The sequence below is a fragment of the Ipomoea triloba genome, chromosome 10 (genome assembly GCF_003576645.1).
Source record: "Ipomoea triloba cultivar NCNSP0323 chromosome 10, ASM357664v1".
NCBI lineage: Eukaryota > Viridiplantae > Streptophyta > Magnoliopsida > Solanales > Convolvulaceae > Ipomoea > Ipomoea triloba.
In genome coordinates, this window is record NC_044925.1 from 7,515,905 (window position 1) to 7,542,165 (window position 26,261).

General features: G+C 36.0%; 2 protein-coding genes and 1 long non-coding RNA gene across 3 annotated transcripts; 2 read left to right on the forward strand and 1 right to left on the reverse strand.

Moving 5' to 3' along the window:
• Positions 1 to 7,773: 7,773 nt before the first annotated feature.
• On the forward strand, positions 7,774 to 16,287 carry LOC116031360 (gamma-soluble NSF attachment protein). The gene is made up of 11 exons (XM_031273538.1): positions 7,774 to 7,986; positions 8,415 to 8,482; positions 8,581 to 8,665; positions 8,767 to 8,925; positions 11,729 to 11,866; positions 12,371 to 12,449; positions 12,885 to 12,964; positions 13,439 to 13,471; positions 15,579 to 15,640; positions 15,689 to 15,723; positions 15,893 to 16,287. Exons 1-11 carry the CDS (start codon positions 7,940 to 7,942, stop codon positions 15,995 to 15,997), a joined length of 891 nt encoding a protein of 296 aa, XP_031129398.1. The 5' UTR covers positions 7,774 to 7,939; the 3' UTR covers positions 15,998 to 16,287.
• Positions 13,876 to 15,270, forward strand: LOC116031361. Its single transcript, XR_004100582.1, has 3 exons — positions 13,876 to 14,008; positions 14,513 to 14,591; positions 15,027 to 15,270. It is a non-coding gene; the product is annotated as an uncharacterized LOC116031361 (long non-coding RNA).
• Positions 16,288 to 16,892: 605 nt separating the features above from the next.
• On the reverse strand, positions 16,893 to 24,645 carry LOC116032841 (subtilisin-like protease SBT2.3). Its single transcript, XM_031275568.1, has 10 exons — positions 23,726 to 24,645; positions 22,372 to 22,516; positions 21,889 to 22,286; positions 20,923 to 21,018; positions 19,965 to 20,037; positions 19,514 to 19,796; positions 19,104 to 19,432; positions 18,677 to 18,947; positions 17,886 to 18,167; positions 16,893 to 17,490 (listed from the first exon to the last, which is right to left on the reverse strand). The coding sequence occupies exons 1-10, from the start codon at positions 24,001 to 24,003 to the stop codon at positions 17,069 to 17,071; spliced, it is 2,577 nt and encodes an 858-aa protein (XP_031131428.1). The 5' UTR covers positions 24,004 to 24,645; the 3' UTR covers positions 16,893 to 17,068.
• Between the last annotated feature and the right edge of the window lie 1,616 nt (positions 24,646 to 26,261).

Below are 26,261 nucleotides of genomic sequence, written 5' to 3' on the forward strand. Positions count from 1 at the left end.
CCGTCCATACTATTTCGGTATGATTGTTACAGTGTTTGGTTAGGATCGAACCGAATCGTGATCATCCATACGTATAAGTAATAATTTTTGGAGAAGAAAAATAAATGAAATAATTATTTTTAAGGGTAAAAATGCCAATTTAACATTTAAGAGGGGGAAAACAGCAACTCTAATAACACAGGGAGAGAAAGTGTTATATGCACATAACATAGGGGGAAAAAGTGTCATTTTCCCATGATTTTTTATAGTGAAAAGTTTTCCCCCTTCCAATCTAACTAAATGTTTTTGTCATAACTTTTCCCTTTCTTAGGTTGTCCTCAACCCAGCAAGTAATTCACTTGCTAGATGAGGTGGTCAAAAACAGAATTATTTGTTTATTGTAGAAGTTGCCACATAGATTAGCAAACTTGCTACTGCAGCAAGTTTGCTAAATGGCAACCTGATGTGAATTTTTTTTCCTTTTTTTCTTTTTGTTTTGTTTTGTTAATTCCTAATGTTAGTGTATATATGTATGTATACATATAGTTTTGGTTAATGTTTTTTTGTGATGTAATTGATTTATTTTAAAACTTTATTTAATTTTAATTTTAATTATTATTTAATTTATTGTTAAATTATTGTATTGAACTTTGTAATGTATACATTTTTTAAAATTTTTTAAAATTATAAATTATTACTTTAATTATTTCTAATTTTTTTATAATCTATTTTCTTTTTTTTATACACAATAAATTTTTTTAGTATTTAAAAGTACTTTATATACAAAATTATGTTTTCGAATTTTCATTTTTTTTTATTTTTAGTATTTAAATGTACTTTATATATTGATATAAATTAATAATGTTGAAGAGAAAATAATATTTATTGAGAAAGATATTAATTTTTTAAAGTAATGTGAAATTGGGGCCCACTTTTGAAAGTTGATTGGATTTGTTGGGACGTAGTGTGAATAGTAAATGATTTACAAATTAAGTTATATGGAAGTGAGACACATTTTTAAAAGTGAGAGAAAGTTACAGAGATAAGGATAACCTTATCTCGTGTCAAAATAGTACAAGAGTTTTTTTGTATTTTTTTTTAAAATTTAGTTTTAATCTCTGAGTTATAAAATAAGAATATAATTTTTATCTCTAGTTAACATGGTGTTGAAAAAGCACTCCTAATTAATCACCAGGGTGACATATGTAGTCATTTTAATGGATGCCATTATTTTGAATGAAAGAGCGGACAAGTATTTATAGTATGAATTATAATCGATGACAATTTAGTAACTTTTGAATACTACAAATATTTCTTTCAATTATTAATCTATTCTTACATTATGAATGCACTAATGTCAATGCAGCAGCAAAATGTGTAGTATATTTCTGATTGTTGAGATTATTATAATTATTATGTGTTAGGCAGCAGTAAAATAAACAGTAGCAAAGTTAGGCAGTAAAGTTAACAGCAGCAAAGTTAGGCAGCAGAAATGTTAGGTAGCAGAAATGTTAGGCAACAGTAAATAGTGCAGAATTTCAGGAAACTTGTCTATTTTCTCATGTATATATAGATGTATCAGCTAGCTAATGAAGATATAACACAGATTTGTTATTTCAGAACTCAGAAACATCTGTTTTCCATCATTTTTCAGTTCTGGTCAGTAAATACTAGCCTCTAATTTTCTGTGTTAAACCTCTATTTTGTCATGGTATCAGAGCCAAAATCCTGAGATAATCTTTGTGTCTTATTCCTTGTCTTGCTCCAAGATCATAGTATTCTTGTTCTTGTATCTTGCTATCATAGTTTCTTGGACCTATTCTCTTAGTTCTTGGTTCTGTTTTCTTGGATCTATTCTTGTTTTCTGATTGAATCATGTCTTTGGAAAGATCAGAAATTTTTTTTGTTCGATTTAATGGCAAAAATTATTCTGCCTGGGCATTCCCATTTGAGCTCTTTGTCAAGGGAAAGGAACTATGGAGTCATATCAGTGATTCTGCACCTGACAAAGAAAAGGAGAAGGAAAAATATGCAAAATGGGAGGTGAAGGATGCTCAGATTATGTCCTGGATTCTTGGAAGTGTGGAACCCTCCATACTTCTCAGTCTCAAGCCTTATAAGACCTCTAGAGGAATGTGGGATTACTTGAAGAACGTCTACAACCAAAGCAACTCAGCACGAAGGTTTCAATTGGAGCTTGAGTTGAGCCAACTCAGTCAAGGGAGTATGTCAATCCAAGAGTTTTATTCTTCATTTGAAACTCTTTGGACTGAATACACTGATATTGTGTAGGCAAATGTTCCTTCTGAAGGACTAGTTGCTGTACAAAATATCCATGAAACCAGCAAGCGTGATCAGTTTTTAATGAAGTTAAGGGGGGAGTTTGAAACAATCAGGTCTAACCTGATGAATAGACAGTTAGTTCCTTCAATGAATATTTGTGTAGGAGAGCTTCTCAGGGAAGAACAACGGCTCACTACACTGGCTGTCTTGGAGCAGAAAGCTCAAAATTCTGCTCCAATTCCTGTTGCCTACGCTGCCCAAAGGAGATCTAACGGAGGCAGAGATATGACTAATGTCCAGTGTTATAGTTGCAAGAATTTTGGTCACTTTGCCAATAATTGTACTAAAAAATTCTGCAATTATTGTAAGAAAGCAGGGCATATCATCTAAGAGTGTTCCATTCGGCCTCCGAAGAAACATGAAACTGCCTACAATGTCTCGGTTGGTCCCTCTAGTGTCTCCAATGCTGGTTAGTCTACGATTACCCCTGAAATGGTCCAACAAATGATAGTTTCTGCCCTATCAGCCTTTGGTTTTTCAGGTAACAATACTTCTGATTCTAAGCCTTGGTATTTTGATTCTGATGCTTCCCATCACATGACCAACACTGCCTTGCCTTTAAAAAATGTTCAAAAGTATAGTGGAGATCTTCAGATTCATACAGCAGATGGAAATTCCTTACCTATCACAGCCGTTGGTGATATTTCAGCTTCTTTAAATAATGTTTTTGTGTCTCCTAAGTTGTCTACTAATCTTATATCTGTCGGACAATTAGTTGACAGTAACTGCACCGTTCAATTTTCAAAATCTGGTTGTTTTGTGCAAGATCAAGTGTCCGGGAAAATGATCGCGAAGGGGCCTAAAGTGGGACGTCTTTTTCCCTTGTTTTTGTCTCCTCCTCCAGTGTCAAATTATGTTGCTTGTAATGCTGTCCAAAGTAATAATCAGGTGTGGCATAGACGTTTAGGACATCCTAATTCTCATGTACTTCGAATCTTGCTTAAATCTGGTTTACTTGGGAATAAAAAATTTTTCTTCTAATAATGATGTTGTTGATTGTGCATCCTGTAAACTTGGCAAAAGCAAAACTCTTCCTTTTCCATTGCATCAAACCCATACCACCAAACCTTTTGAACTCGTGCATACTGATGTATGGGGTATTGCACCTGTAATCTCTCATGAACATTACAAATACTTTGTTACATTTATTGATGATTTCACTCGTTTTACTTGGGTATATTTTCTTAGGACTAAGAGTGAGGTTTTCTCTGTGTTCAAGGTCTTTATTGCTTTAATTGAAACACAGTTTTCTGCTAAAATCAGAATTTTGCGATCTGATTCGGGAGGGGAATATATGTCAAATGAGTTTCAATTCTTTCTTCAAAGTCATGGGATCATTTCTCAGCGTTCTTGTCCTTTCACTCCACAACAAAATGGTGTGGCTGAAAGAAAGAACCGTCATCTTCTTGATGTTGTTAGAACTCTTCTAATTGAGTCTTGTGTTCCTTCTAAATTTTGGTGTGAAGCTTTAGCTACTGCAGTTTATTTAATTAATAGATTACCATCTCCCAACTTGAACAATAATTCCCCTTATTTTTATTTATTTGGGCATGCACCAAATTATTCCAATCTGCATGTTTTTAGATGTGTTTGTTTTGTGCACCTTCCTGCACATGAGAGGAATAAACTTACTGCTCAATCTGTTAAGTGTGCTTTCTTAGGTTATGCTGGAACCCAAAAAGGATTTCTTTGCTATGATCCTCATGCCCGTCGAACTCGTGTCTCTAGGAATGTCATTTTTTTTGAACACCAGTCCTTTTTTAGCACCCAACAGACTTCAGAACTTCCTTCTCTATCTACTTTACCGTATTTCTCTGCATCACCAACACCTGTACATCGGTTTAAAACTAGTTGTGTTTATCATAAACGCACCCCTCCTGCTTCTGATCCTCCTACAGGTCTCACTATGGCTTCTTCGCATTAACCTGCGACAACTGATTCTGTTCCACCAAGTTCCAGTAATCCCACTCCTCTTCGTAGAAGCTCTAGACCTCACAAACCAGTTGAAAGGTATGGTTTTTCAACCCCTGTGGCTATGTCTACTGTGTTATCTTCTATCTCTATCTCCACTTGTTATAAAAAGGCAATGGAACATAAGTGTTGGCAACCCACTTGTTATAAAAAGGCAATGGAACATAAGTGTTGGCAACACACTTGTTATAAAAAGGCAATGGAACATAAGTGTTGGCAACAAGCAATGGAAGAAGAACTTCAGGAACATAAGTGTTGGCAACAAGCAATGGAAGAAGAACTTCAAGCACTTGAAGAAAATCATACTTGGGACATTGTTTCGTGTCCCCAAAATGTTAAGTCCATTGGTAGCAAGTGGGTTTATACTGTGAAACTCAAGTCTGATGGCTCCTTGGATAGATATAAAGCTCGATTGGTTGCTCTTGGGAATAAACAAGAATATGGTCTCGACTACGAAAAAACATTTGCACCAGTTGCTAAGATGACCACAGTGAGAACCATACTTGCTATTGCTTCCTCTCAATCTTGGGTTTTACATCAGATGGATGTAAAAAATGCCTTCTTAAATGGGGATCTTAAGGAAGAGATCTACATGAAGCTTCCACCTGGTATGCCAATGATAGCTCCACATGAGGTTTGCAAGTTAAGACGTTCCTTGTATGGTTTAAAACAGGCACCTAGGGCCTGGTTTGAGAAGTTTCCCGACACTCTTCTCACCTTTTCCTTCACACAGAGTCAATATGATTCCTCACTCTTCTTTCACAAGACAACCACTGGTATGGTCTTTCTCTTAGTATATGTTGATGATATTATCATCACTGGTAATGATAATGGGCTGATTACTAAGCTTCAAAATATGTTGTCCAGTACATTTAAAATGAAAGATCTTGGGCATCTAACATATTTTTTAGGGCTGGAAGTTCACTATGAAGATCATGGTTTCCTCCTAAACCAACATAAATACATTCAAGATCTCATTCGGATGGCTGGTTTACAAGATGCTACTGCTGTTGATACACCAATGGAGGTCAATGTGAAATACCGGAAANATTGTCAGTAAATTCATGCACTCACCTCGACATCTCCATCTTGCGGCAGTTCGTCGCATAGTTCGATATCTAATTGGGTCACCTACTCGTGGGTTGTTTTTTCCCAAACAATCAGCTCTTCATTTGACAGCTTATAGTGATGCAGATTGGGCTGGCTGTCCAGATACTAGGAAATCTATCACAGGATGGTGCGTTTTTCTTGGGGATGCCTTGATTTCTTGGAAGTGTAAGAAGCAAGAGAGTGTCTCTAAATCCTCTACAGAGGCCGAGTATAGAGCTATGTCTGCTGCGTGTTCAGAGATTGTGTGGTTACGTGGTCTTCTTTCTGAACTTGGATTTCCTTCAAGTGATCCTACTCCACTTCATGGTGATAATACCAGTGCTATTCAAATTGCTGCAAATCCAGTGTATCATGAACGCACAAAGCACATTGAAGTCGACTGTCATTACATCCGGGAGGCGTTTACTCGAGGTGTTATCACTCTACCTCATCTTACTACTGATCTTCAAGTAGCTGATGTTTTTACAAAGGCTCTAACACGCCAAAGACACAAGTTTCTCAATAGCAAATTGATGTTGATAGACTTACCTTCATCAATTTGAGGGGGGATGTCAATGCAGCAGCAAAATGTGTAGTATATTTCTGATTGTTGAGATTATTATAATTATTATGTGTTAGGCAGCAGTAAAATAAACAGTAGCAAAGTTAGGCAGTAAAGTTAACAGCAGCAAAGTTAGGCAGCAGAAATGTTAGGTAGCAGAAATGTTAGGCAACAGTAAATAGTGCAGAATTTCAAGAAACTTGTCTATTTTCTCATGTATATATAGATGTATCAGCTAGCTAATGAAGATATAACACAGATTTGTTATTTCAGAACTCAGAAACATCTGTTTTCCATCATTTTTCAGTTCTGGTCAGTAAATACTAGCCTCTAATTTTCTGTGTTAAACCTTTATTTTGTCCACTAAACCATAACACATGTTATCCTCCATCCAAAATCGACTAAATCATCCACAAAGATCATCTCAAACGTAGAAATTACTAGGACCAAAAGAAGCACAAATTGTAAGTTTTAAAATTTTAAAGTGTAAGCTAAGTTATGGTTTTTGTTAATAGCATTTACATTTGGGCAAGGATCATTCAATGTACACAATTACGAAAATGAAAAGTACAATGCTAATCCCTCGACCAATTAGAAAAGTATTGAATTGCATCAATTTGTGGATAGTTAAAATGACAAACATTCATTTGAGTTATAAGCAATAAGAAAAAAAAATCAAACTTTAAATACAATGTTGTCATTTTTATATTAGTATTTTTAGGTTTCAAACCAAAATAATTTTATCCATCAAAATAAGAATTTAAATGAGATACCTTAATGACTAATTAAGAGTACTATCGCACCTCATTATTAATTAGAAAGTAAAATAATGCAATTTTCCTCTTCTTCTTCTTCTTTTTAACTTAACAAATTTCAACTAAGAATTTTTGCTAGAGTTTTTAAAGAAAAAAAAAAAGTCAAATAGGTCTTCCAACTCTACATGATAAGGCAATTAGACTAACTTCAACCCAGTAAATTTATCACTTGCTAGGTGAGGTGGTAAAAAAAATATTTTTTTATTGCTTGTATTGCCACGATTGATAGCAAGTTTGTTATTTTAGCAAACTTGCTAATGACAGTCTTTGCAAGTTGTCATGTAATACTTTTTTTTAAAAAAAAAAAAGTTTTGAGTTAATGTTTTAAGTAGCTATGAACAGATACTACATTGTAACAGAGTCAATAGTCCTCAAAAAAAGTTTTGAGTTAATGTTTTAAATTGATGTGATATTGCGGTCCATTTTTGAAAGTTAATTGGATTTGCAGGGATGTAGTGTGAATAGTAAATGAATTGTAAATTGGGTGATGTGGAAGTAGAACGACTTTTGAAAGTGAGAGAGTATTGCACAGATAAGGATAACCTTAGACGCTTAAACTTTTAAAAGTTGCAGTTAACACTCTAACGTGTCATTTTGGTGCATTTAGACCTAATAATTGATTATCCACATGAAATAATTGGTTAATAGAATTCTGACGGTGAAATCGACGACGAAAGACCAACGAAACGATCGTCGATTTTTATTATCCATGAAAAGAAAAATTGGATTGGTCGCCTTCACTAGAGAAGTTTATCCGTGGTCCTTTTCTTCTTCGAGAAGGCAAATAGCATAGTCGCTTTCTTCAATATGAAGAAGGCAACTAGACGCCAATCGCCTTTTATATAAAGAAGGTAACATGTTGATTATCATCATCGATAAGTTAAATTTATTTAATCGATTTAATAAGTTAAGATATTTAATTAAACTTTCAAAAATTTAAAAGGTTAAAAGCCTATAAATGTGGAAGGCCTATTTTACAAATTTCTTCTTTTAATTAATTAAACTAATGTGTACAAACTGTATATTGATCATCTACTCCGACTATGCTGCCTGTAAGTTTTGCTTAAGCAAGTAGTCTTCTTCTGTTGCATTCCAAAAGATTACATTTCACAGAAAAAGAAGCCGACCAATTCGGAATCAAATCGGATCTGACCTTCGGATTGGAACTCTCATCACACCCATGGCTTCTTCCGATCACCAAAAGTTGCTCTCCAAAGCGGATAAACTGTACACTCTCTCTCTCCCTCTCTCTGTACATTTCATATTCGCTACTATAGTGTTATGGTTAATTATTCATCTCGATCAATTCTAATTCTGAAGAAATTTTTATTGCTTCAAATGCCCGATTGAAATCTCTCTGCTTCTCATGTCTAATGGCATTTAATTTGTGTTTATGCGAAAAGTCTTTTTTTTTTTATTCAAATTATTGGTCGCCTCGTTTTGAGGCTTTAGATCATTTTTGTTTTTGCTTAAGTTGTGGCATTCTGATTACTATTATTACATGTATGAATCAATTTGGACCGAGCTGTATATTAGAGGTCAGCAGGTAGTGATGGATTGCAGCAATCTTAAGAGACAATACTGAGTATCCTTGGATCTTATGCCATCAGTGATGAATTAGTTGCATTTATCAGTTGTGTTGTTCATCTCTGTAGAACAAAACTAAGTTTTACAAGGTGGACTGCTGATTGGAAGAGTGCTACCAGTTTGTATGAGCAGGCAGGTATTATGATACGTTTCTTCTCTTGTGGATAAAGACTAAGGCATAAGTTGGACGCTACTGTATATTCGCAATTTGTTTATGTGACTCTTTTCTTTCAGCTAATGGATTTAGGCTCGCAAAAAAGTATGAGCAAGCAAAAACGGCATTTGAGAAAGCTTCAAAAGGACAAGAGATGCTCTCCTCGTATCCTGCTCACTATATTTAGTTTCCCATCAATTTTTTTCCTTGTATGTTATATTTCTCTTGTTCCTCTTTTGAATCCCAAGCATCCTTGACAAGTGAAGACCTTGGGATGCAGCCAAACTTATGGAATCTGCTGCTGCCATGGCAAAGGAGTTAGGCAATTGGCGTGAAGTTGCTGACTTTTATAGACGGGCATATGAATTGTACAGTGAGTGTGGAAGGGCACAACCTGCATCTGATGCTCTTGCCAAAGGTGCCCGGTATGCTTCTGTTGGACACTCTTCCAATCATGTTTTGGTTCCTTGTATTTAATCTTCCTTTGCTAAGCATACTGATAAGTTACTAATGGCATCCTACTTTGTTGTGGTAGTTATCATGGTGGATATTTTCTTTAGTCATTTTCTGTTCACTACTTAAAAAGGTTATTTCTATTCACTAGGCACTAAGAGGGTGTCACTGATTTGCAGCACACCCCTTCCAGCCAATCTAAGAAATGGGTGAAACAGGGCTGCAAATCCTCTTTACACCCAAAAGTTCTTTCAATAAACAATTCTCTCAAGACTGTTGTTTTAGAGTTCCTCAAAAGTTATGATATTTCCCTCTGGGGAGAAGTAACCAAAAGAGGCTGTCAGGAATATCTGAAATATAAAGATTCACTTTTCTGATTGTGATCAGACCTTGATGCCATGCAGCTAATGCCTCCTTCACTGAATAAGGCATAACCTAGTAAAGATTTCATACCAACTAGGCAACTAATGCAAATATTAAATCCCTGCTTAAAATGGGATGATTCTTACAGAATGCACTCCATTATTAGCTGCAGAAGAAACAGAACTAGAGATTATTAGTACGGGATGTCTGTTAAGGATGCATTGAGAGAAAATCGTTTAAGGTTCTTTTTACTTTTTCAAACTTGTGGATGATCTAGTTAGCAAGAATGGTTATATAGAAGATAAGGGAAGACTTGCTTGGATTGAAGTTTTTAAATACAGATATGCTCAAGGGCTCATGACAGATGAAGCACTGTAGGCCATGTCCTTGGGCCCTGCTAGATTAGGGTTAAAGCTTAGCTGTGCTGAAGATCAAGGCTTTTCTAAAATTTAGTTTAATGTTGCTTTACTATTACTCATTTCTTGTTCCATCCCAATCATTGAAGCACTAAGTCACTAACACTAATTTTGGGGCCATCTATTTGTCTCACTAACACTCCTTTGACTCCTAACCCTAGCCCAAAACTTAAAAGTCTAGCCCATAGCCTAAAAGTTTTGTCCAAGCCCAAACTCTCCAAAGACTAAAAATTTAACCCTAATTTCAAGTCTCAAAATTTCATATTTCCACCGATGAAGCACTACCATCACTCTTCAACTACATCAACGGTGATGAGTAGATGACTTCCAAGTGGCTATAGCGAGTTGCAACGATGGCATTTGACGCGCGAAGGAAATCCAATCGTCCGACAATGCCAGGGGCTCTGCCCAGGCAATGGGTGAGGCGGCGAGCTATGACTATGATGGGCAACCAAGTGATGGGTGATTGCAAGGGTGTAAACTCCAATGATGGCAGCGGCAACGCACAGCGGAATAATGACCGACTTGTCCGGCTAGTTGGTTAACTCGGCCGACTAGTCGGACAACCGCCTAAATGGGGGCCTACATTAGAATACACATTGGCGTAGGGGCGCCTAGCGCCTAGGCGACTGCCTAGGCCCATTTTTGCAACACTGCTTCTCTATTCAATCAAATTACATCCTCTTGGTCCCTTGTATGTCTCAATCTTTTTCTCCACTTCCCATTAAAATATAAAAGTCGTGATTTATTAGGTTTGGTTTAAATGTGTAGGTTTAAATGGGGATTGAGTAAAAGGGTCAAAGGGATTGTTTTTGGATTTTGGGCATGATTCTCACCACACACTTGGTTTTAAAGTAATAAAAGAATAGGGTTAGACGCCACAAGTGGGTTTACACTTGATAAGTCAAGAAATCACCATGATTAATTCATGGAAAAAAACTCGCATACGAGTTTCCAAAAACCCATGGTTTTCTATTTCCAAAATACTTTTTAAATCCTAATTACAAACCAAAAATGGTGGCTTATTTATAGCCCATCAACCATAAATACAGTCCACATGATTAAGATTATTAATGCTTACAAATTAGATCTAAACTTAAGGTAGACAAAGGCTAGTGGAAACAAAACTCCTAAACAGATTAAATTCTATCTAATCTAGAATTCCACGCCACCAAAAACCTCAGCAAATTAGTCCTCTATATGTGCAACTCTATCCAAATTGAATCCCACGTGCATAGTTTAGTCCAAATTAGCCATGTTGATTTTTGCAAGCATTGACCCCTTTTCGCGCCATTTGATCCCAAATCAATCATAATCTTCCATTATTTATTCTAGGAATTGAAAAGAACAAGACACCAATTTCACACCAAAATCCCTCCATATCACAGAATTGTGCTGCCACCTATTAATTAATTTTAAATAAACAATGCCACCCAAAAGGTTTTATTCCTTTCTAACAACAAACTCAAGCTTATGCCTTACCCCACCATATTTGCAACATTCCCTCCCTCTTTGAGGGGATTCTTCCGCGAACTTTGATCAAAAAGCATGGCTAACACTCCTAACAGTGTTCACAATGCCACATCCCTTCCCTCTTTGCCCTTGTTTTTTGTTCCTTATCTAATATCTACCCAAATGTCCCTTTAACCTAATTTTTGTTAGTCATTTGTTGGCTCAAATGATTAGTTGGCAGATACATTGACTAAATCTCATATGGGCCTAGGATTGAATACACATTTGAAACAAGCTTGGGGCTTATGATATACATGCCCTAGCTTGTGGGGAGTGTTGAATTCCTAGGGTTGGAAGGCTACTATCTTCTCACTAAGCTAGATTGGATAGTCTAAGGGTCTCTTCCACTTGTATGTATATATTAGTCCACTGTAAATTATGCTTTTCTTATTACATATCTTTTTCTTCTCCTATTCATTCAACAATAACAATATCTTGGCCTAACCCAGACTGTACCTTTTTGTTTTCAATTTTATTTTGTTAGAGCCTTGGAAGATGCAGCCCCTGATGAAGCTGTTCAACTCTACACTGAAGCCTGCACTGCTTTGGAAGAAGATGGCAAGGACCAAATGGCATTTGATCTCTATCGTGATGCGTCAAGGGTTTATCTAAAGCTTGAGAAGTGAGATATTACTCCCTCTAGTTCACCTGATCCTGCCACTCTCCACTTAACGTGCTTATTAAAAATAGAACATATGGATTCTCATTCTTTGAAGACATCAGAACCCAACATGGAGTAAAAGTAATATTAGATGATGTCTTTGAGTACTAGAAAGTACAAAGCATTTCCAACATGAAACTGTACAGAGTGTTTTAACAATAGCAGAATAGTTTTATATTTTACAAAACTGACCAATTCGAATGGCACAAACCAAAAGTAAATTTGGCTACTTCAAGTGAAAAGGAGGGTGGGTATTTGGTAAAATATTTTCTTGGAAGTTAAAAGTTAATGGTCTATGGTGATTTTTGTATTATATGGAGTAATACATTTCTAATTTTAAATGGTCATCACCCAGACACCCAGTTGAAGAAACTGTGCACATAACTTAATGCTTTATATATTTGAGAATAAATTGCTCCATGTACTGATGATCGGTTATTGTTGATTTGGACTGATTATCTACAGGTACGCAGATGCTGCAACTATTCTTTTGAGATGGGCCTTGGCAGCTGATAAGTGTAATGCAACTCATAGCCAATGCAAGGTCTCAAAGCTTTCTAATTTATATTGATATTTGTGCAAGTCATCTGCCACATTTTCTGTATGCAGATATCCACACTTTTATTTTATCCATATTTCTATTTAAAATTGATACTGGTGTCAACACTTTCATCTATTCAGTGGAGTATAATCAGGTTTTCTCAATGATAATATTCATGCATTTGGTTCTGTTGACTCCATTTTATCTTTTCATGAGACAGCAACTGTGCTCTTATCTTTCATGATGGGGAGAAGGTGCTTAACTGCCAAATATATGCATGCACGTTGGCTAGCTTGGAATACATTTATGACTTTTCTGCAGTTCTTTTGTTAATGACTTATTATTGAATCCACTCTATGACTAATGATAACACAGTTTTAGGATTGCTTGAACTCTTTCTTACAGAGTTAAATTTCTAAATGAATTTATTTGGTGCAGGCATACCTCAGTGCAATCATTGTCTACCTATATGCTCATGACTTCAAGGAAGCTGAAAAGTGCTATAATGATTGTTGTCAGTAAGTTTCAAGCTTGCATCTACTCTCAAATAAATGAGTTTAATCATTATTTCAGCATTGGAATGGGAAATAAGAGACAGTGAGCACAATTGGTTCATCAAGAATGCGACTCCACACATAAATTCATGTGAAGCAATATCTGTCTATTACTTATACTGGGAAGGAAAAATGAGCACTGGCAATTCATCTTACAGAGGATTATGTGAAATTTCATGGTGATTTGTATGGTGTGGTGCTGCAGCAATGTCAAAGACTAAAATAAGTGGATTTTATTCAAACATAGGGAGTACAGTTATTTCTATAAAAGCCCTTCCATAAACTTCACTTCCACTATTGCAGACCCACACTAGAAACCTGGCTAAAGTTCCTAAAACACCCTCTTGATGAGTCGGAATTCTAACAAAACTATTTTGCAAGACTAGTAAAAAGCTAGTTGTATCATCTATAAATCATGGCATTTCTCTTCCTTGTCAGGGTTGAAACCTTTTTGAATAGCGATCAAAGTCGCTGGCTAGCTGTGCTTTCTCTCTGCATACAGAGAAGGTGATGAAGAAGAAATCAATTTTTGTTAGTCATTTGTTGGCTCAAATGATTAGTTGGCAGATACATTGACTAAATCTCATATGGGCCTAGGATTGAATACACATTTGAAACAAGCTTGGGGCTTATGATATACATGCCCTAGCTTGTGGGGAGTGTTGAATTCCTAGGGTTGGAAGGCTACTATCTTCTCACTAAGCTAGATTGGATAGTCTAAGGGTCTCTTCCACTTGTATGTATATATTAGTCCACTGTAAATTATGCTTTTCTTATTACATATCTTTTTCTTCTCCTATTCATTCAACAATAACAATATCTTGGCCTAACCCAGACTGTACCTTTTTGTTTTCAATTTTATTTTGTTAGAGCCTTGGAAGATGCAGCCCCTGATGAAGCTGTTCAACTCTACACTGAAGCCTGCACTGCTTTGGAAGAAGATGGCAAGGACCAAATGGCATTTGATCTCTATCGTGATGCGTCAAGGGTTTATCTAAAGCTTGAGAAGTGAGATATTACTCCCTCTAGTTCACCTGATCCTGCCACTCTCCACTTAACGTGCTTATTAAAAATAGAACATATGGATTCTCATTCTTTGAAGACATCAGAACCCAACATGGAGTAAAAGTAATATTAGATGATGTCTTTGAGTACTAGAAAGTACAAAGCATTTCCAACATGAAACTGTACAGAGTGTTTTAACAATAGCAGAATAGTTTTATATTTTACAAAACTGACCAATTCGAATGGCACAAACCAAAAGTAAATTTGGCTACTTCAAGTGAAAAGGAGGGTGGGTATTTGGTAAAATATTTTCTTGGAAGTTAAAAGTTAATGGTCTATGGTGATTTTTGTATTATATGGAGTAATACATTTCTAATTTTAAATGGTCATCACCCAGACACCCAGTTGAAGAAACTGTGCACATAACTTAATGCTTTATATATTTGAGAATAAATTGCTCCATGTACTGATGATCGGTTATTGTTGATTTGGACTGATTATCTACAGGTACGCAGATGCTGCAACTATTCTTTTGAGATGGGCCTTGGCAGCTGATAAGTGTAATGCAACTCATAGCCAATGCAAGGTCTCAAAGCTTTCTAATTTATATTGATATTTGTGCAAGTCATCTGCCACATTTTCTGTATGCAGATATCCACACTTTTATTTTATCCATATTTCTATTTAAAATTGATACTGGTGTCAACACTTTCATCTATTCAGTGGAGTATAATCAGGTTTTCTCAATGATAATATTCATGCATTTGGTTCTGTTGACTCCATTTTATCTTTTCATGAGACAGCAACTGTGCTCTTATCTTTCATGATGGGGAGAAGGTGCTTAACTGCCAAATATATGCATGCACGTTGGCTAGCTTGGAATACATTTATGACTTTTCTGCAGTTCTTTTGTTAATGACTTATTATTGAATCCACTCTATGACTAATGATAACACAGTTTTAGGATTGCTTGAACTCTTTCTTACAGAGTTAAATTTCTAAATGAATTTATTTGGTGCAGGCATACCTCAGTGCAATCATTGTCTACCTATATGCTCATGACTTCAAGGAAGCTGAAAAGTGCTATAATGATTGTTGTCAGTAAGTTTCAAGCTTGCATCTACTCTCAAATAAATGAGTTTAATCATTATTTCAGCATTGGAATGGGAAATAAGAGACAGTGAGCACAATTGGTTCATCAAGAATGCGACTCCAACACATAAATTCATGTGAAGCAATATCTGTTCTATTACTTATACTGGGAAGAGGAAAAATGAGCACTGGCAATTCATCTTACAGAGGATTATGTGTAAATTTCATGGTGATTTGTATGGTGTGGTGCTGCAGCAATGTCAAAGACTAAAATAAGTGGATTTTATTCAAACATAGGGAGTACAGTTATTTCTATAAAAGCCCTTCCATAAACTTCACTTCCACTATTGCAGACCCACACTAGAAACCTGGCTAAAGTTCCTAAAACACCCTCTTGATGAGTCGGAATTCTAACAAAACTATTTTTGCAAGACTAGTAAAAAGCTAGTTGTATCATCTATAAATCATGGCATTTCTCTTTCTGTGCTAGCAAGTTTCTCTCTGCATACAGAGAAGGTGATGAAGAAGAAATCAAGCGTGTTGGTCAGTCAAGTATAGTTACAAANGATGAAGAAGAAATCAAGCGTGTTGGTCAGTCAAGTATAGTTACAAATCTTGATCACACGGTAACTCAATTCTGCTGAACTTTATATATAAATTCATGATATTCATCTTTTATTTAAGACTAGTAATTGTGTTCTTTATCATAAAGTATGCTGTTGCATTTCGGTGTGATATTGCTGCATGCTTCTACTTATTGACCAATGCTAAGCATACACTTCAAAAACTGTGCAGATTGTTAGGCTTGCAAGGAAACTACCAACAGGGGATGTGAGTACATTCAGAAGTGGCACGACAAGGGACAATGAAGAACAGCTTGATGAGGATGATCTTACATAGTCTTCACTTCAATGAATAACATCTCTGCCATTTGTGTACCATTTTCTGGATTTGCTTGGATAAAGGCTTGTGACTTGCTGTTTTATGATTTTGGTTGCTTGAATATCGTGATAGATATGAAATGATCGAGCACTTTAATATAAGCCAGTATGATAAACTCCACAGATTTGAATACTTGCAATCTTGCTTTATGACATGGTTATTGACTTTTTGATTTGTTTCATATCAAACAGCCAAACAGGGAACTTTATTTCCCAAATGTTGGTAAATAATTCTTGGTACATTTGGTACTTGAGATTTTGTCTTATTTTTTCTTATTTTCTTATTTGGTACAGCAATTTGATTTGATGATCACATCAAGAGGTAGGTTTAAGCCCTTTTAGGGATAGCCTTCCAATCTTTGATAGTTATACCATGAACCCGGGTCTACCTTGCGAGGTGGACTCATGTCTATTTACATATTGAATGTTTACAATTTACATACTGAATGTTCATAATTTGAATTGTGAACATTCAGTATGTAAATTATGTATTTTGAACACGGTCTACCTTGCAAAGTGGATCTGAGTCCACAAAATAATTAGATATAAGAGAGAGAGAATTATAAGTATATAGAGAAAATAATGGTAAATTGCAATTTAGAATTATAAGTATATAGAAAAAATAATGGTAAATTGCTATGATGATATCACTGTAGACATTAATACATTATTTTTTTTAAAAGTGAGAATATTTCAAGATAATACCTAATTAAATAATTGTGATAAAAGATTAGAGATTAGAGATTAAATAATTCTCCAACTTCTCAAAAAAAAAAATCTCCAAGAATAATAAGCATATACCTCACTAATGTTGCATAGTTAAGATAAAGGTAACAATTATCAGCTCATAACAATACTAGAACAAGCAAGAGAGTAGTGGTTTTATGTTAAGCAGATCAATAGTGGTAGTGATTCATCAAGGCAGTAAGTTATATCTACATTTGGACACATCTTTACAGAGCTAATAACTCAAAAAATTTGGGCATACAAAAAATACAAAATAACAAGATGAGATGAGAAGAAGTATCTATCAAGCACTAGTTGTGTTATATGAAATTTTGACAATGACAGACAAAGGAATGTTTACAACATGACCATGGTTTCCAAACATCCCAATCCTTCCAAAACTCGGGCTGCTGTTGTTCATAGTCGCGTTGAACGATATCGTCAAGTTCAAACTCTCTCCGCTTCCAACACAAAACCGCGTTGGCGTCACCTTCACAGAAGCCCCGTAAGGCGCACTCCACCCAACAACGTATGATTCGCTGCCACCCACATTAGTCAGTGTTCGTTGAACCACTCGCGATTGGTTCAGCCTGGCAATTGTGATCGACGGCAAGTTGAGGTCCACGCCACTCAAAGTGGAGGCGCCACAGCTCTCGCTCGTGTAGTTCAGAACCACAGAGGCCGATCCGTTGATGCCACACAGAAATGACATATAGTCATTGTAGCCTACAAAAGTTGGGGATTCTCGACAGATCAAAACAGTGTACATTTCACCGACAGTCAATATGAACACCATTATAGAGCAAGCAAATATTAACATTGCGATCATTGCCTCCATACTTCAGTTCATTCCATGAATTTTGTGTTTTGCCATTTCTACAATCATTGAATATGAAGAAGATATGTGGCTTTCCATGGGGGAAACATAAATTAGACCCATCTTGTGCTCAGATGGCATGTAGTGACCTCCCCATATGGGAAATCAGGAGTTACTTTGTAACTTCAACAAGTTGAGAAAGTATGGATGAACAGATACTAAAATGTAATAGGGTCATTTTTTGTGAACTGTTCCAATTCATTGCTAGTAACATGCATAAATGAAAGTAAGCAGAATGACTTACTTGAATCAAGAATAAGCCCCGGATCCAATGCCGCAGTTGCATTCACAAAACCACTTCCCATATCAAAAGGTGTTGCAGGAGACTGGTTTATGTCAGGGTTAGCATATGCACGCTGGGCCAGTATGGGGCCTCCACCTTTGTCATACACCGATGCTGTTGTAGAAAGTGCAGATCCAATAGCTGCAGGAGTGAACGTTGGAAACTTCTGCTTGATCAAGGCAGCCAGACCAGCAACATGTGGAGCCGCCATGCTTGTTCCAGACATCATTGCAAAGCTCTCACCTAAAAAGTGTTTAATGCAATCTTGGTCAGTTAATATTTACCATTGCATGGTCTTAATGATGATTGAAGCTACAACTACAAGCTTGGTTTGTATCCCAAAATGTTGGGCAGAGGCCAGTAACGGGCCAAGTCCAGCATTTGGTAGCTAGGAGGATTGTTGGGTTGGGCGGATGCGGGTAAAAGGCCAAGTCCAGCACCCTGTCTTTCAAAAATGTGGTGGCAATATATAAAGAAATAAAGTTGTGCCTTTGCTGTGAGTTATAGCTTTTGGCATAGTGGTAAACTTTTGATCCTAACAAGTGGTATATGTGGTGGCGGTATATAAGGAAATAAAGTTGCGCCTTCACTGTGAGTATAGGTTTTGGCGTAGTGGTAAGCGCTTGATCCTGACAAGTAACTAACAAGTGGTATATGTGGTGGCGGTATATAAGAAAATAAAGTTGCGCCTTCGCTGTGAGTTATAGCTTTTAGCATAGCGGTAAGGGTTTAATCCTAACACAAAAGTCTACCTAGAAACTCCATGGAGTCGGTTCCGCCAGAGCTCCAAGCTGCCCATATTGAATTTCCAGGAGCAACAATGTTTGGTTTTAGGATATCTGCATCATCGAGAGAATTGTCTTCTGGATCTGGCCCCCGAGCAGAATAAAACATAACCTTTGGAGCAGATAAGCTGAAATTTGCTTTAATTCCCCCTGAAATGCACGCAACTGCCCCAGACTTGACAATTTTGTTGGTCGTTTGATCTCTCTCCAGAGACGAATTGTAGTACTTGAGAAAAATCTGCGGGAATTAGTAAAATTCACAAACGTTAGCTACTAAATGAGAACAAAGTTGACTAATTCCCCGGAAACATTCCGTCTCAATCCAGTTCTTGCCATGTTACAATACAAAACATGAGGATCAGGACTGAATTTCAGCATATAATTATAAGCTTACCTTTGAATCATCTGGAGATGGAATTATAATGCCGGGCAATCTCATTGGTACAGGATTAAGTTGAAAACCTATGACAAAAGGATCCATATAAAACACAATACCAGCTGCACTGAGGTTGCTCGCAGTTTCCAAGGCCTGTTTGATGGTGGAAAGCCCAAGCACAAACCGGATAGAGTAGCTACATATTAAAAGATTCCCCTGAACAACGGTTCGGTTGAAATTAATGGCATCTTGGCATTCACCCACATACATATCATCAGAAGCTGTCGTATCATTCAAAGCATCAATTGCAGAAACCAGTGTATACGTTGCATTTTGATCCGTTCCAGCTGCACCGAAACAACAAAAGCATTTTAATTTTGTTAAGGGTCCCACATTGAAAAAAACATAAACCTGCAATTGAAACTTACGTGCAAGTCCAACTCCAGAAATGGTGACATTGTTTCCCAGGACTATAGAGTTACTATAGACCCTATCGTGTGTGGAAGCACCGACAGTAAAGATCCACGGGCTGAACGAAGAAATGCTTTTTGGTGACGGTCCAGTATTTCCTGCTGCTTGAACGACAAATATACCCGCCTTAACAGCTGACAGCAAGGCCATGTCTATAGGGTTAAAGAAAGTTGCTACTCCGGGAGGACGTCTGTTTGGAGTGATTGACAAACTTATTATGTCTACTCCATCCTGCGCTGCCTGCAAATGCAACATATATATAATTTAGTATACCAAAATGGGGCAGGACACATTAGTAATTTAGTATTAGATTTTGAAGAAAAATAAAACTGTATCTAAGTTTCTTCGAATCTAAATTGATACATCCAAAAATATAATTTAACGATGATTCCAAAATTATAAGTGAACCTGGTCAATTGCAGCAACTACATCCGCAGCAAAGCCACCGAAACTCTTGTACAGTGCCTTGTATACAGCAATGCTTTAAAAAAACATTGGATCCAGTCAATATCTTAGCCAAATATAAATTTATTTAAAGAGCAATATACAAAACCCCACCAAGTTCAGCCATGAATTTCATAATCTACTGAAGAAAGCCTTTTAAGCAAACAAAACATTCAATGCGTTGATAATAAGTCATGAGAATATGCCAATTGGAGCTATCAATAATCCTTAAACAAGTTTAAAAGACTAATATTTTTGTTCATTATTGTAAATTTGTAACTCCCGTGTTTCTCATAGCCCAGGCAAAATGGTATTCACAAATCATAATTAGATCATAAGGGAGAAATTTCTCCCCTTATCACTAATGAAAATTTAGTCTGGAAGGAGAGAAATGTGTTAACAGAAGCACTCCCTTATTTACATTGTTCATTAGACTGATCCATGTGTATGCAGATAAAACAAGTTCATAACATCAATCTTATAAACGGGCACACACATCTGCCAAAATCTATAAGCTCTCATTCTCTCTCTCTCCCTCCCTCTCTCTCTCTCTCTCTCTCTCTCTCTATATATATATATATATATATATATATAGGGTCCAGCTCCCAAGAGAACCACTCTCCATGTGAGTGAGAATGGTCTAAAAAAAGGATTAAAAGATACCCATTAAATCCTATCCATCAGATCTTGCCAAATGAAGAGCCCAGATTAGACCACAGGTTCTCACCTAGGGAGTGGTTCTCATATGAACAAGATTACATATATATATATATATATATATATATATATATATATATATATATATATACAAAGCGAGAGAGAGAGAAAAGCAGTTAATCACTTGTTACACACTTAAGCAATAAGCATGATGACAAGCACAGTTATTGGTAAATAGATGACGGCTAACTTTTGGATGTCTTACTGTGCGCGAGGAGCCATTCCACTGGCATTACCAAATTGCTGTTCAGCTACAACCACAGGAATCCCATGGTTCCCTGCTGCAATGGAAGCTGTATGCCTGAAACACCATTAAAAGCGTGTTTGTTAAATGTGCATGGGAAAACCAGACCTGAATGTCAGCAGTGTCAGTTGCTAAAACGAAAAAAGTATACACACTGAACTTTCAGTGAAAAGAGAAGTAATAAAATCAGTCAGATCAAGTTATGTTGGTGATGTTTATAAGAGCGTGGAGTAGTATAATCTTTCTTAAGCACAATAAATGAATCCAACAACTTCCATTAAATTACACTTTTTATCATGTAAATTTGGTTTCAAACGAAACCACCCTTTTGCTCTTCCCCGAGTAATTCTTTTTTTTTTTTTAAATAAATAAATGCATGTAGCTGCAGAAGAGAAAACCAGCATCTAGCCAGTGAACACGGGACTTCATGACATTTGGAACACTTGACAAAAGGGTTCATGTTACCTACACACCCCAGGGGATTTTTACTATAATAAGTCAAGGATGCAACGGAATATAAACCTAAGTTTGTCAAATTACAGATTTTATCATTAAAGTTAGACAGAGAGTGCAAAGTGCCAGCTTGTTGCAGTTTATGAGGTGAATCCATAACCTAAGTCAACAGAAAAGTGTTTGGCCTATGCATGAAGCCAACCTTCACAAGGGGCCCACCCAACATTACAGAATTTTCCGTGAAATAATCCCTTCTTTTTGTATATTAAAAGTCAAAAGCTATCTTTAGTGAGTAATATTTTAAGAATATAATCTAATACTAGTATAGAATTAGGGGTTCTTTACCCTGATGGTGGGGGCATTGATTCTTTGGGCTGAAAAAAGATTGAGAAAGTATAGAACAGATACTACCTTGTAAAGAATCACGAGTGTTTAAAAAAAAATTAGGGGTTCTTTAAGAAAAGAGATACTCACGTCCCATGTCCATCACCATCAAATGGTGAAGCATAATCCTGAGTTGCATTAAATATCCCCCTGGTTATAGCAGATGCTGCAAAATGACGGGCACCAACAAGCTTTCTGTTGCAGGATCCCGATGGGAAATCTCGAGTGACCTCACAAACACCAGAAAAGTGCTCCGGAACTGGATAAGGCTTTTCAGATGTATTATCAGAGAAGCTCGGGTGCGTTGGATCAATTCCCGTATCAATAAATCCAACAACAATTCCTTCGCCAGCAGTTACGTATCCACCTTCCTGGGCCCATGCCCCTTGAGGTAGACCCAGGAATTGAGGTGTATGAGTGGTTGCTGTCCTGACCGAGAAGTCCAAAACAACATTTGAAACTTCTTTCCTCCTTGAGAGTTTATCAGCCTTCAAAATAACCAAAATACAAATAGGTAGAGAGATAATATGCAATATGAATGATCATTAAAGTATTGAACAAATTAAAACATACCTGTTGGGGAGTGACAAGCACAGCAAATCCATTGATCAAGTAGTGGTAGCTGTACAGTTTCATATACTTTTGTCCTCTGAATACCTTCCTCAACAAAGAATCATGCATTCGAGAAACATAAGAACCAGGATGCCCCGAAACATTGCTGATTCAAACAGAAACATAAATTACATTCCCCAACAGATGACGTCCTAATTTACTCAATAAATTAACACAAAATTAAATCAACATAGTCAAATCATATCATTCTACTATAATTCATCAGACAAATTGGTAGGGTCGTGCTGAGGTGCGAATTGGGCTTCTCGTGCGAACGTGTAAACTTAAGGAATGCACTGCAAGGTATCCGCGTCCTCAGGCATGCCTGTGAGTAGTTGCGCTGCATTTGTGTAGCAGTTGTGGTACATTCCTTCAGTAGTTAGTAGGCTCGCATGGGAAGGCTGGTTAGCATTTAAAGGTTGGTATTTAACTATTTAACCATTTACTTATTTATGCAGTATTATCTCCTCTGAAATTCAATGTGTAAAGTTACTAGTCAAAAACACAAATGTTCCATAAATTTAAGTACCATTTTACAAAAACAGTCTTACAGAAGCAATTCAAAAGAAAAAAGTCAAAAAAAACAACAATCATAAATACCCTCTATCATTCACTACCTGCCATTCCAAGGAACAACTCAATCTCGTGAAGAAATAGTAAAGCTATATTATTTAATATCCAGAAAAAATCAGAAAACGAAAAAGAAACCAAGAAAGTGCAGTGCCCTATTACATAGATACTTCATTATCAAACAGTCTTACAGAAGCATTTAGAAAGATAAAGACAAAAGGCTCAATTAAACACCAAGAAAACCAGAGCCATATATAAACACCCTCAATTGTTTAATTTAACTACCTACCATTCAAAGAAACAATCCAATCACGTGAAGAGCTAGTAAAGCTATACTGTTCAGTAATCAGGAGAATAAGTAATGAAAAGAAATGAGTCACCCAATTTGTTCCATTTTTTTTGGTAAATTCACGGGGACTTTCTCTGTCCGTTTAACGGTCCGGGAGGCACGGGAGTGGCCCAGGGGATTCCTCCCCACAAAGAGAGCTCACTTGCCACTTGAATTGCTCAATTTGTTCTATTGACTATTAAGATTTCACCACTTTAGTCCTCGACTTCCAAACTTGCTCAATTTCATCGCAACTATGCAATTGTTAACCAAAATGTCCTAATCATGACTATTTTGGTTTGGACCAAGGAGGTAAAAATTGCCATTAGAACTATTTTAGGTAAAAATTGCATAGTTGGGATGAAATTGAGCAAGTTTAGAAGTCGAGGGATACTAACTCAAAAGAAATAGTAATACCTTGGCTTATCAAATCTAGCTTTCCTAGAAGCACTGCCATGGGAGATATTGTAGTGAGCATGATGCTTCTTGTTCTTCTTCAGTGAGAGCTCTCCGGAGAAAAGAGAAGTAGGAGCTTGTTTCAGACTCACAATGTACACTGCACCATCACTATCTTCATCTGCAACATTGCCTTGAGCCCAAACCCCCCCACCCATAAAAATACCCATACACACTGCTACTATAATTATTACTAGATCAAACTTAATAATGCCTAAAACCCTCCCCATTTTCTGCATACCAAGAATTCCCAGCAAATCTGGATTCTAGACAAATGAATAAATATAAATAATAGAGTACCCTTTCTGATCTTCAATAACAATAAGTGCCCATTTGCAGAACCCAGAAAATCCAACCCAACAAAAAAAAAAAAAGATTTTTTTTCAAGAAATAAAGGTACCAGTTTGCAGAATCAGAAGATTTAACCAAAAAGAAATAAAATGAGCTCTCTCTCTCTCTCTCTCTCTCTCTCTCTCAGGTCCCAATTAGTTGCAGTATAATATTAACCCAGAAAGCAAAGCAAAGCAAAGAGAAGAGAAGAGAAGAGCAGACCCTTTTGGCTTTTGCACTACAACTGTAAAGCCAAAGCTCCCAAACAAACTAGCAAGCACACCATTAACTCTGGTCTGTGGGAGTGCACTACAAATAAAGCAGAAGATAAAGAAAAGGAGATCGAATCCGTGAGAAATGGCCCAACTTTTTTCTTGGGTGCTGCGCATATGAAGAAAGCGTTAATTATCTAATGCTAATGCTTAATGGTAATGGCAGGAGAGAGTGCGAGCAAGGTGGAATGGGGAAAGGGAAATTGGAACGTTAATAAATTGTGTTTTTGTTTTATGTTTTTCTTAAATTTGTTGTGTTGCGAAAAGTGTCGGCTTTCCACAATTTTTCGTCTTCTTTCTTCCAACGGGCAGTACCAAAAGAAAGAAAGAAATATACAACACATTTCATAAACTGCACTACATGTCTACATCTCTGCTTTTCTCTTTCTCTCTCTTTTGTCATTTTCCATATATCTACGTACCATTGTGTATTTGTACTTCCGACTATACATACATCACATAAATGCAACAATCATGTTTTCTTTCTCGGCCAACAACCTTTGTTAAGACATTATGATTGGCATCACGTTACACTCTCATATGAAAGGTTGTGGATTTGTGGATCCGAGCCTCAATGGAGCGGTATTAACTCTTTGTGAAACAAAAATTGTAATTCTTTGTGCTTTAATAAATTGAAAACGTATATGTTTTAATAGGTTGATCAAATATATATGGACAGATACTATATTGTAACAGAGTTAATATTATTCAAAAAATGTTTTCTTTCTCTATTAAAATCAATATCTAACTATTACTTCTTCTTCTTTTTTTTTTCTTTTTTTACATAATTGATATTGCCAAATTATATCTCTATGGCTTCAAATTATTAAAATAAAATAAAATAAAATACTCCGTATTAATTACTTGTGACCCATATATTGACTTTGACCACACCTAAGTTGATGAAATAAATTATCGTGAACAAAAGTTCACATAATAATTAAATACAAAAACAGTAGTGATATTATTTTATGAATAGTCCTAGACTATTTACATTTATTAATTTTTATTCATGACTTTCAATTGGACCAAAATGGTCCCGAACTATTAAGCTTTGTCAATTTTTTAAGTATCAATTTTGTTCTAAATTTAGTCCTGCAGTTAAATATTAATTTAGTAAATATTAAATTTAAGAATAATAATGTAAATATTTGATTCTTCACATTCCCACAAATGATGAGCCCAATGTATTAAGTTTATGGACCAAATTTGCTCATCTAAAGAACAAACCAATGTTATTACCTTTAAATTTAATATTTACTAAATTGATATTTAACTGGATAACCAAATTTGGTACAAGATAATTGTCAATGAACCATTTATAGTCAAATTGAAAGTCGAAGATGAAAATTGATAAACACCAATAGTCAATGGAATATTTATTGTCAAATTGAAAGTCAATGATAAATATTAGTAAATGTTAATAGTGAAGTGAGTATCCTTAAAATTAACTCCTTAGAATTTGTCTCTAGTGACTAGTCATATTAAAACCCTTACTAAAGCCAATGGCTTGTGGTCAATTGACATGTAATGACTCTCCCAAATGCGAGGTCATGAGATCGAGTCGCAGTGAATGACTCTTAATTTGTGTAGAGTCAGTAGTACTCAAAAAAAAAAACTAAAATTACTATACAATATTTGACTGTGGGAAAATTGGTCAACCCTTGTTAGTAAAATGTTAAAAAAAATAATAAAATACACAAATTATCTAATAGACATATAGAGTGTATTATGTAATGATTTGTATAGAAGATCTAACATGACTTACTATATTGGAATATTACAGCCTATATATAAGCTATGTTAAATTTATTAAAGAGTTTCACTTAATTTAACAATATTTAAAGTCCAATTTATCACTATATTATTCTAAAGTATATTGACCATCATAGTCA

Excerpts from the sequence above, each read along its gene's own strand:
- LOC116032841 (XM_031275568.1), bottom strand. The coding sequence starts at position 24,003 with ATGCAGAAAATGGGGAGGGTTTTAGGCATTATTAAGTTTGATCTAGTA. Across the intron at positions 19,797-19,964 it reads TAGTTGCTGCAATTGACCAG|GCAGCGCAGGATGGAGTAGA; the intron begins GTTCACTTATAA and ends TTGCATTTGCAG. Across the intron at positions 17,491-17,885 it reads GGGGCTTATTCTTGATTCAA|GCTACAATGACTATATGTCA; the intron begins GTAAGTCATTCT and ends CAACTTTTGTAG.
- LOC116031360 (XM_031273538.1), top strand. The coding sequence starts at position 7,940 with ATGGCTTCTTCCGATCACCAAAAGTTGCTCTCCAAAGCGGATAAACT. Across the intron at positions 7,987-8,414 it reads CTCTCCAAAGCGGATAAACT|AACAAAACTAAGTTTTACAA; the intron begins GTACACTCTCTC and ends TCATCTCTGTAG. Across the intron at positions 15,724-15,892 it reads TTACAAATCTTGATCACACG|ATTGTTAGGCTTGCAAGGAA; the intron begins GTAACTCAATTC and ends AAAACTGTGCAG.